The sequence below is a fragment of the Triticum aestivum genome, chromosome 6D (assembly GCF_018294505.1).
Source record: "Triticum aestivum cultivar Chinese Spring chromosome 6D, IWGSC CS RefSeq v2.1, whole genome shotgun sequence".
In the NCBI taxonomy this organism is placed as follows: domain Eukaryota; kingdom Viridiplantae; phylum Streptophyta; class Magnoliopsida; order Poales; family Poaceae; genus Triticum; species Triticum aestivum.
Genome location: NC_057811.1, coordinates 4,532,418 through 4,544,518, shown reverse-complemented (window position 1 = coordinate 4,544,518; position 12,101 = coordinate 4,532,418). Strand labels below are relative to the sequence as shown.

General features: G+C 42.0%; 1 protein-coding gene across 1 annotated transcript; it reads right to left on the bottom strand.

Annotated features, from left to right (window-relative positions):
* Window positions 1-5,478: 5,478 nt before the first annotated feature.
* Window positions 5,479-11,183, bottom strand: LOC123142934 (uncharacterized). The gene is made up of 5 exons (XM_044561650.1): window positions 11,006-11,183; window positions 10,856-10,917; window positions 9,627-10,760; window positions 6,590-6,708; window positions 5,479-5,731 (listed from the first exon to the last, which is right to left on the bottom strand). The coding sequence occupies exons 2-4, from the start codon at window positions 10,911-10,913 to the stop codon at window positions 6,602-6,604; spliced, it is 1,299 nt and encodes a 432-aa protein (XP_044417585.1). The 5' UTR covers window positions 10,914-10,917; window positions 11,006-11,183; the 3' UTR covers window positions 5,479-5,731; window positions 6,590-6,601.
* Between the last annotated feature and the right edge of the window lie 918 nt (window positions 11,184-12,101).

Here is a 12,101-nt window from a genome sequence, read left to right as displayed (position 1 = left end):
TTGAGTGCTCGATCTTTCTCCAGGGTGAAAACCTATGATCTTGGATTGGGCGACAATGGCGCTGGTGCACTGTTTCCTTCTTGAAGGCGTCGTTTTTGGAGGTCTTTTATATTTTCTGTTTGTTGTCTTTGGTGGTGGTTGTGTGCCGATGCTTGTAAGTGCATCTAGTGCCCCTTAGTGATTTTGGTGTATTGAAGACTTATAGGTTAAGGGACTAATGTGTTTATGAGTGTACACAGGTCTATAAGTCTACGAGGAGTTTGATATTTACAGAGAAAGTCGACCCCTAAAAATGAAGTTCTTCGACTGAAGACTTTCTGAAGACTTTGAAAGTGAAGAAATTGGTGTGACCTTGAAGACTTGGTATTCATTTGAGGAACATGAAGCGTGAAGAATTTTGTTTTCGTAGTTTCATTTTCTCTTTCTTGAGTCATAGGAAACACCGTACTGTTAAAGGGGTCGAGGAAATACTAAGGAAAATTTTCCACCTACCAATCCCTTCGAGTGAAGCCATTGGAAATCTCATACAGTTCAGTCATATTCTTCAGTGACAGAGACGAAGTTCTTCTGGTCTCTGAGGAATTTGTTCTGACTGAGGAGTTAGGTATTCGCCAGTGCGGATTGCCTACGCAGTGAGGAACATGATAGCCCTGAGGAATTTGATACTCAAATTTCCGACCGTTGCTGTGCTATGCGCCAGCTGTCCCAAAATATCTACCCACCTAACGGTCATATCATTAAAGTGCATTTATGTCTTATCATGTCGGGCTGCTCCCTAGGCTATAAATAGCCGCCCCTATAACCACTAGCTGATTGGCTGCTCCGAGAAAAACTGACATTTGTCATTTGAGAGCATCCCATCCTCCGAGGACTTTGAGCGAAAATCATCAAGTGAGGAAAACCCAAACCCAAACACCTACAAACCCAAAGTGATTGAGCATCACTGAAGAGATTGATCCTGCGTGGATCCGACACTTGTTACCTTTGAAGACTGTGCTTCTTCCAGACGGTTAGGCGTCATGGTCTAGAGCATCCAAGAGGAATTGTGGATCGCCGAGTGACCGAATTTGTGAAGGTTCAGAAGTCACCTGAAGACTTACCACGAGTGATTGGACGAGGTCTGTGTGACCTTAGTTCAAGGAGAATACGGTGAGGACTGTGTGTCATCAGGTTTAAATACCTAGCCGCTCCAACCAGATGTACAACTGAGACAGCAGTTGAAACTGGTCTACCAAATCATTGTCTTCACCAAGCCTATTGGTTCTATTTCCTCAACTCTTTCATTTCCTCATTACTTTGTTGTTAGCTTGTCATATCTGTGTTTGAAGACTTTGACTGAAGACTTTCTCAATTTCCTCAGTTCAATTTCTTTAGTCTGTTTGTCTTCATCCTGTGTTATCCTGTGATTACGCTTTCTGTACTCTGTGCTTGTTTTCATTTCATCATGATGACCATGCTTGTATTCTGTTATGCTTACTTTTGAGGACTTATTCCGCTGCAAGTAGTTCTTCGCTAAGGAATTTCCTTACCGGCAAATTCCTCAGTGAAGAATTTATAAAAATCGCCTATTCACCCCCCTAGTCGATATAACGCACTTTCAATGCTGAGAGGAGTTGGTCACCTTGGCGAGGCCATTTTTTCCCTTCCTTTTCTTTTCTTTTCTTTTCGGGCTGTGTGCATCCTAGATATCTTTGTGACTTCTTGTTGGTGCAGAGACCGGGTGTAATTGGTATCTTCACGATATTAATGTATTCTCCTTCTCAAAAAAAATCATAGGTCATCGGACCAATAAATTAACTAGCAACTCCTTGTATTATTCTATGCTTGGTCGATCCTTAATCACTTGAACAATATTATAACAAGCACCTACCAAATGTAGCTTTAATGAATCTCAGAAAAAAAAACTTAAATGAATTTGTTCACTTGTGAAATGTAGATAGGGCGGTATTACATCTAGCATAGAAATTTGTGTAGGGATGATATTCGAGATAACATATGTCATTTCTTTTAATAATCTGTTTGATCTGCATCGAGTCAAGTGGGAACATGAAGACGCCAACAATAGATATAACAATCACATTTGTCTCGTCATCATACTCCACAGAAACAACTATTATGTGGTCATTATGCATTCTCCGTGGGAACAACCACTCATGTGGGATGGTTTTCCGCAATGACACCCATCTGACAACACCATCACAGTAAGATTTCCTCTCCCAGAATTGGATGGTCTGTTTCGACGAAACAGCAAGGCCAAGCCCACCATCCTTCATCCGCAAGAGCTGGAAATGCCACTGGGAAAAAACATGCTTGTCTGCCAGCTTCTCGATCACACAAAGGCTTTGTATTTGAAAATCAAACACAAGGACATCACCTCCGTAACTCAAAGAGAAAAATGCATTCCCAAACAGCAGATGTCGAGTCGTTGAGAGAACCAAATGCCCGTTTCTTTCCAACGCAGACCAAAGCCAATTTAAACGGACTTGAGACGCAACCTTCATGAACATGCCCATCTTGGGCATCAGTGCACAACTTTGCGACATCCCAGGTCTTGTAATGCCCCCTTAGGGCATTATTCAGCCCCAATGGGAAAGTCACCCGGTGTTGTTGTCCAATGAGGGGATCCCACACAGCAATACCGTGCTCCCATTCATTTGTTAGGAGAACGAGGCCATTGCGGCAGGCCATAAAATTACAGTGTTTGTTGTCCAGTAGGGGCACAGGGAAGCGAGCGACAGGTATGCGGTTGGGGGGCTCCAAGATGGGGGTGAAGACGTGTTTTGTGTTATGTGACCCTTTGTAAAGAAGCCTAGCAGAGGCCTTCAGTGGTGCTTGGAGAAGCGGTGGAGGAACTTAGGGTCAAATACGATGCTGGGCCAGCGCGGGCAGACGAGGGAGGCGCACGGAAGGGAGGATGGCTGGTGAGGGAGGCACAGGAGGATCTCCTTGAGGAGTGGAAAATACTGTCAGAATGCAATTGGGAAAGGAATAGATAGTAGAGGAGCACTAAAAAGCGGTTTTCACCACTTGTTTGTTTCTTCCAGCAAGCGCCGCCGAGTAGCTAGGGACAGGGCATGGTTGAACAACGGAGGTCTTGCGGGCTGAAAGAAGTGCCCTGCAGGACGGGTTGCGCTAGAGCCTACAGCCTAACTTGGCCGAGGAGACATAGCTTTGCACTTGTCCAGTTTTGATAGTACTGATTTCGGGCACACATGAACAGCTAAGATCGATGCAGGTAACAATAGTAGAGCAATAATATATTAATTGATGGCAGAGATAATCTATACATACCAGGTCAATGCCATCTTGATAAAGTAGTATTTATTTCCTGGTCAGCAAATGGTGAGCTCCTCGATTGAGCAGGCTAATAATACATACCAGGTCAATGCCACCTTGATCTAATGGCAGGGATACCATCGCATGCAGCGTCCTGTCATCAGTTGAGCTAGCAAATTTAAAATATTATCCCGAATGCTTCGGTTTATTGCCTATCCAGCGACTCTGGGTAAACTACTAAGCGTGTTGCCTACAAGGAATCAACTCATGTGCTGAGTTGATTCCCGATAAGATATAATTAGTTTCAAATTGCCTGGTGATGAACAGGATGCTGATTTGTATTCTCTGATTGGCGAACCATCTTGTAACAACCATCTACCAATTTGTATTCTCTCTCCCAAAAGCTTCTTGTTGCATCCCACCCTAGCACCAAGATTAGTTTCTTCTATTTTTACTACGACTGCCAAATGACGTGTTGATGTAACTGTAAATTTTGGAAGTTATCAGCTCCAGTAAAATGTGAGAACCAAGAAAGATTTGATGCTTGTGCAACACTTTCTCTGTTGGGTTAGGTGCACGTTTTAATACATGTGTAAACTGTTTTTATGAAATCTCGGTTAAACATACGTTATACTTGACCAGTAGGAGGCTTCAACTATATTAACAGTAGTACTGCCTCTATAACTTAAGATAAGAAGTTTTTTGGCACTGTCATAGTTTTGAAAAATGTCTTATTTTATGTTACAGAGTGAATACATTGTAGCTGCACACTGATGATGAATTTTTTTTGCAACAGAATTGGCACCACATATTAATTATGTTGCACTATTCGGTTAGAAATTAATCATGTTGACGGAGCTTTCATTTTAACTAGTACTTGTAAGAATGAGCTAGAAATGGATTATATTTGAAAGCTGCTACAAAGCTGCTCCCGGTATCAATCTCCATGCTGCACCTCCCATTTCATTACGGAATTTAGTTCTTTTTGAAGATTAAGAAAGATCCGAAATAGCTTGAAATAAATAATAATTGGTTCAATAATAATTGTTCCGAGAGAACCTTGTACTAAGATAAGAGTTGGCCATTGGTACATGGTATAAACATAATCTTAATGAATTAACTGACTTGTTTTAGTTACTAAAATAAAAAATCTTAAAAATCTAAAATTTGACCTGCTAGTGTTCTAAGTTCAAAAGTCTAGTAAAGGCAGTAAAGACAATGGATTTTATCGCAATCGAAGGTCATGCAGTAGGCTACGGAACTATGCAGAGTAGCAATGAATGACGACGACCAAGGTTATGATATGACCCAGAAAACTCTTTGTGGCGCACATGGAGCATAGTAACTAGAATGAATTTGGAAGGTGCATGCATCATTAAGTACCCATCTACAGAAACCTGATGAACATTCTACAAACATTAGCTCTCTTTTCCAGAAAATTCTTTGTTATGCACAGTAAAGTTTTCAAGTACAGGAAACCTGGTGAACATATAAATTAAATTAAATTTGTGTTTTCAAAATATCTGCTCTTTCACATAAATAAGAATAGTACTATGAATCTCGGTTGATTCGAACTGTGATGGTCAAAACCAATTGTATGTACACTAGATTGGATGGAAACCGACGTATGCGTCGTCCACAGTCTTGAGTATCAGTGGTTCTGTGGGCATGTGTAGTCGATGCACATGTGCATGACCAAAACCTCAGGTCCATGTAGATGGATGCGTTGGTGTTGCTCATTCGGATCCAAACATCCTCACGTGTTGCCCTAGTCACATGCCACCGTGCAGGTTGGTTTGATATTGATTACATTTTGTGCTTTTTTCACCAGAATCTGAGGGTCGTTGAATTACTTGTGGCATAAGAAGAATCAGTCTAATGGATTTTTGGAAACTGGAATTGATCTAATCAAAGGAACCGATCTAATCATTGGCGGATTGGTTGCCGTGGAAATTGATGGTAGGACTCGTTGTACTAGCCGCTCTAATACTCTTCCGAAGTAATTTCTAATTGTATTTTATCATTATTGCATATTGTTAGTGTGTATGCTTCACTTTGATTTTGCATGAAACAACTTTATGTTCAAGAGTCTACCCTGCCTCAATTTTTTTTTGTTCTCCACCGCTGATTAAAACCACTCTTTTTAAGAGACAAGCCGTGATGCTTGACTTTATTAATAAAGCAACCATCGGCAATGCCAAATAACATTCAACATATGGATATGAAAGATAATGGAGTCAAACACTCAAATGACCACACTAGTCGAGAGACACAAAATACAAAGATAGGTAAAGTAGCCAACTAGGCCAACTGAATAGGCCAACATAAAGAAAAGGAGTACTATAGGGGTGGAGGCAGGTTGTGGTGAAGATCGAGGTAGTACTTGGATCCTTTGTGCTTAGTGCATCAGTGGCATCGATTTCGGCTCCCTTAGTGAGTGCCTTCAATCCCATAGCTACAAAAATCCAATTAATTTGAACAGGCAATCAGCTGGGATATTAGGGAATAATTTTTCAAAGGTGAACTTGTTACGTGTGGTTCAGAGGGAGCAACATTGAGCATAAAAAGCAATCTAGAAATAGGGAGAGCTTTGCTATGAAGGCTAGGCACAAAAGTAAAGAGAACATTGAAGTTGTTACGACCCCGATGACGTTCAGCCACAACTAAATGCAACTCCAAAAAAAATAGCAAGCACACATTGAAACTAGATCTGCTAGGTATCTTCCTTTGCACCACAAAGAGAACAGGCAACGTTAGTTGTTCCATTATGCTTAAGTATCTGATCACTAGCCAACTCTCAGTGAAGAAACATGCATGATGTTGAGTCGTGAAACTACTTGGACTTTTTCTTTTCGAAATTATCCTTTTTGCACTTACCTAAAAAGTAAATTTTAGTTGAGTAGTAGGACATCTAAAAAATTGACAGAGATATTGTAATTTATGGGTGTCCAGTTTTATTAGTTGGTTCATGTTTGCATCTCTACTGAGTTCAAGGAAAAAAGGGTCAAGTTTTCTTCTTAAGAACTTAATAGAAGGTAGAAAATCAACAATTACTTTGGTTGTGTCACCGCTGATTAGCAGAACTCGGATATCCATTCTTTGAGAAGATATATTCTGGTGGGTTTCTTGATCTTGCATGAGACTCTAAATTCAATGCAAGTAGGAAAGGAAAGTGGATTAGTGTGTAGGATGAAATTTGAGAATGCATATGATAAGATGATCATTTGTGCATCCGATCTTATAGATGAAAGGATTCCCTATGTTATGGACAGTAGAGGAGAAGGGCAGCTGGGTGTTAAAGTGAGTCATGTACTTGGATCTTACTTCAAAACTCATCAACATCAAGATGAGCAGGGACACCGAGATAGTGCATTAGTTCATCCACTACGTCCCAATTTTCATCTCCTATGTCTCCACCATCAACTTGCATACCTGCAATTAAAACAAGTAAAATAAACCACCAGTAAAGTTGAATTTGATAGTATATATGTAATACCTGCAAAATGTTATATATCTTATCAATGATGTAATGTAACTGTATGCTGGGAAGGGGGGGGGGGGGTAGGATGTTATTTTTTTGCGACAAAGATAAAAATGTGTAAATGATGCTACATATATCGCCGAGTGAAAGGAAGAAGGATAATAATCATTACCAACTAATAAAGGACATTTTATGGGAACTTCCATGTTCAAATAAAATGATTTAGTCAGGAATTATTCATAAATATTTAGTCAATATTTAAGCACACTAGGGACATTACTGCTAGATTCCACTTGTTACCAACCTCTTGATGAAAATACAATAAAAACACAACCATAAAATCACTGGACCGAAAAATTGCTTCACCATAAAATCACTTGACCGACAAATTAACAAGCAACTCAATTTATTTTTCTATATCCTAGTCATCCTTAATCACTTGAACAATATTACAACAGCCATGAACTAAAAGTAATGTTAATGAATCCAAGAAAAAGAAACTAATTGGACTTCCTTCACTTGTGTAATGCAGATAGAGCGGTATTACCTCGTGTATGGCAATTTGCATAGGAATGATAGGTAAGGTAACATATGTCACTACTTTTAGTAATATGTTTGATTTGCATCAAGTCAAACCGTACCATGAGGACACTAATCATCATAGTCAGACCAATCAGATATGTGTCCTTATCATACCCCACGAAAACTACACTTTCACCGTCACTACATATTTCCCACTGAATAATCCCTCAAGTGGAATGGTTTTCTGCAACAACACCCATCTGACAACACCACCAGAGTTAAATGTCCTCTTTCGTATTTAGATGTCTAGTTCCGACAAAACTACAACGCTAAGTCCACCATCCTCCATCCGTAGGAGCTAAAAGCACAAGTTCTGCCAACATGGTCGTATCTTAGCTTCTTGATCACACAAAGAGTCTGGATTTTGAAACCAAACGTAAGGAAATCACCTCCAAAATCTTACCAGCAAACTGCATTCCCCACAACGATGATGGACCTTACCTTAAAATTGCCTTTGATATCACCACTGAGCATATATTTACCCAAATACCAGACAACGGGTCACGGAGAGAACCAAATATGGATGTGTGTATCCACCAAAACCAATTTGGCAGGATCTAGTGCACATATCCATCTTCGGCTTCAGCATGCAAGGGTGTTGTATAACACCGATTAAAAGTCTCGCTGGCTATGGGCCAGTCAGAGAATCACACACGACTATCTCACAATCCCGACCATTCTTTAGGACTGCAAGACCATGGAGGTAACATATGAAGTTTGAGTGTTCATTAGCAAGTAAGGTTACAGGGAGAGGGCAACTAGTGTATGGTCGGGGTGTGTGTGTATCTGGTAGGAGTGAAGACCTGTTTAGTTTGATACAACCCTTTGAAAAAGCCAAGTGGGGGGATTTCCAAGTGGTGCTTGTGATAGTTATGGGATGAATTTTGGTCTTAGAGGATGTTGCGCCAACACGGACAAACAGGATGGCATGTGGGAGGGAGGATGGTTGGGTAGAGAGGTGGAATTCCTCCCCATCCAGTGGGGGTGCTATTGCCGGCAAAAGAGGGGCAAAACCAGGAATCCCCTTAGCTGAGCTGAGCTAAGGCTCCTAAAATGCAAAGAGAAGAAGAGAATCATCAAACTGAAATTGGAAAAGCAGCAGGAGACATAAGATAAGCAACAAAATTACGGGTGTTCATAGCCTGTTTCTCCTAATGTCCGGTCAGAGGGCTGCCGAGGGGTTAGGATCAGGCTGGACACAGTGCCCAGTGGGATGATTGTGCTAGAGCTTACAACATAACTTAGCAGAGGAGACAACTTGCACTTGTTCAATTTCGGTAGTGCAAATTTCATGGCAGAAAATAACAACTAACATGGCTGTTGTCGATCTCTCTTCAGATATCGAGGTCAATCGTAATAATCATTGTCTATTAGTGGTATGTAATTTAGTTAGTTATTGTTATACATGAGCGACGAGATTATGCTTCAAATAACATTTTTTATAGATTAGTTACATCCCATCCTTCCTTCAAGTTGTATCAAGACATCTCGTAATAGCTCTAAATGATTAACTCAAGTGTCTGGTTAGGGAGAAAAGAAGATGATGCTTCAAATATATTAATTGATGGTAGAGACAATCTACTTATTTGTACTAGGTGAGTTGTACAATGATTAATTTGTAATTTATTGCTCAGTGAGTGGTGATCCAGACCCATCACATGTGGTGTCCTGTCTTAGTTGAACTAACTAATGCTAGTACATTGGTTTGAAATATTGTCCAAACTATGTCGGTTGACCTACTTAAGCATCTAATGACTCACTAAGCATGTTGCATAGAAGAATTACTTCATGTGTTTCCATAAAAAAATATGTGCACTGAAGTTTAATGAACGAAAAAAATATAACAAGATTAGCTTCCCGATGTACCAACCGAATTGTCATTCTGGATATGTGCTGGTTTCGCTATATTATTTTTGTGAAATTGTTTCCAATTTTGAATTATAGGAAACCTCCCCATGACCCCATGGTAACTACAGGATAAATGCATGTACAAATGAGTTGGCAATGAAATGATGGTTAGCGTGTAGCAATGGGTAGACAATGAAGTAATAGCCATGTACCTGGTCTAGCTTTAATGTAGCCTATTTTTGAACTATGAAGTTACATCACCATACAATGACCACAGCGAAAGAAACAAATAAACCAATATGCTCTTATGTATCTAGTCAATCCATTATCAGATGAACAATAGGACAACAAACACGTATGAAAAGTAACTGTAACAAATACAAGAAAAATAACCTAGTTGGACTTTTTTGCTAGTGTAACATAGATAGGGAGGCATTACCTGCAACATAGAAATTTGCGTACGGAAAGGTAAATCCATCTCCTTTTCTTTTCTGAATATGTTTGATCTCCATCGTGTCAACTTGCAGCATGAAGTCGTCTCTCAACACAGACAGAACAATCGCATTTGTCTCCTCGGCATACCCTGTTATGTGCACCCTTTTCCTCTCACTAAACATTCCTTGTGGAAAGAGCTCCTGCAATTGAATAGTTTTTTGCAGAAGCACCCAGCCGACCACGCCATGACAATTTGATTTCCTCTCCCATAATTGAATGGTCAGTTCTGACAAATACGCGAGACCAACACCACAATCCTCTGTTCTTAAGAGCTGAATAGAACCGGAGGTGTACTTGATTTCCAACGGCTTGTTCATCACATGAAGGCTCTGGCTTTGAAGACAAAATGCCAGAACGTCACCTCCAGAAAGCAACCAGCAAAGTGCATTCCCAATAAGAACGCCAGGCCTCATGCTATAATTATAATTCTGTTTTGTAACCTCCGTGAAGACAGTGTCTCCCCATACACCGGTTGCTGATTCATAGAGGCAAGCAAATGCCTGCGTGCATCTGACGACCCAGATTGCGACCAATTTGAACGGGCTCGAGAAGCAATCCCCGTGCACGTGCCCATCTTCGGCATCAGCGCACAACAGTTCGGCATGCCAGTACGTCACTTTGTTGTTGTCAAGCCCCGCTGGAAAACCCACGCGGTGTTGTTGGCCGCTGAGGGGATCCCACACGATAATCTCGCGGAGGTGCAAGTTGGTTAGGACGGCGAGGCCATGGCGGCAACCGAGAAAGTGCTGGCTGGCATTGAATCTATTCTTGGGCAAGGAGAAGCGCTCGGCGGGGATTCGATCGGGTGGGTCGAGAGCGGGATTGAAGACGGTGGGAAAGCCCGTTTCAGAGAAGAAGAAACCGAGAAGCGGGGGTTTCCGATGGTGTCTACGGAAGCGCTGGATGAACTTGGGGTCGGAGAGGATGCAATGCCAGCGCGGGCAGACGAGGGAAGCACGGGGGAGAGAGGATGGCTGAGGAGGCAGGCGGAGGAGAATCTCCTGGAGGAGGTCCTCGTCGTCCAGCGGGTGCACTGGCGAGGAATGGAGGCGGCTCATCCAGGCTAACCTTCTTCCATCTGCACATTGAGAAAAAAAAGGCGGCAGTATATCTTACACTTGATATGAACACAAGACTCAATATTCATGGCGTTCACGTTGATGAGATACTAACCTGCTGGCAGCAGCGACGCCGAATCCATGGCTTGGCTTTCTGAATCCATGAGATCCATCGATCTAGGGGTCATACGGCACCGAGATCAGGGAACGAAATTCCAAGGATCCATCCATCCACAAAGCATGGTAATGAAATCCGGAAGCTCACCTGAATCGACACCTAAACTCAAATTGGGAAAGCAAGTTCTCAAAGAAGCAAGAGAATCGTCGCCGGGTGCTAGGGGCGAGGCCAAGCGTCGGAGGTTGGGGAAGGCGTCTGGGGCGGGTGGGGCTGAACGTGGTGTCGTTGAGAGGGTGTTGTGCTATAGCCTCACTTGGCACAGGAGACTTAGCTTGCGCTTGTCCAAATTTTGTACTGATCTCATGGCAGACAAGAACAGCTAAGATTGATGCTGATGGCAGAGATAATCTATTATACGTACCAGGTCAATGGTACGTGCCTAGTTTAGTAGGAGGACTAGTACTTATTTCCTGGTCGGTGAGTGACACATGACCATCACATGCAGCATCCTGTCATCAGTTGAACTGGCTAATTTAGAAAATTATCCTGAAGCATCCAGCGAATGTAGGAAAACTAAGCACGTCTCCTACAAAGAGTCACTACGTTTATCTCTATCTCCCAAAAGTAGCACATCCCACCCGGGCACAAAGAGTTTCTTCTATTTTTACTACCACTGCCTAATGACATGTTGATGTAACTGTAGAATCTGGAAGTTATCAGCTCTAGTATAATGTGAGAACCAAGAAAGTTTTGACACATGTGTTGCACTGCCTTCTTTTGCTTTAGCGCTGTAGGTTATGATACACGAGTAAAATGTTTTGTTATACGACCAGTAGCAGGCTTCTACTATAGTAACACACTAACACTAGTACATTTTAGCTGTGCAACAATCATGATATATTGCACTATTCGGTTAGAAACCCATCATGTTGACAGAGATTTCATCTTAACTATGCCAGCATGAATGAGCGAAGAGTCAGATTACACCGGAATGCTGCTACTCAGCTGCTCCACTGTTGCTTCACTAGGCTCGAAATATGATACTTCGATGCCAGGTAAATCATAACACGTTGACCGAAATGGAGGATAATAGTTTTCTATACGAGGCGAGCAAATCTATCGCCAGGCCCCCGCGTCGCTCGCACAGAGCGGCTCGGGCGGCGCCTCCTTCCGCGGCGGCCGCGGCCACCCCAGCCTCCTCATCTCCTCGCCATCGCCAGCGTTAGCCACCGGGGCAAAGCCC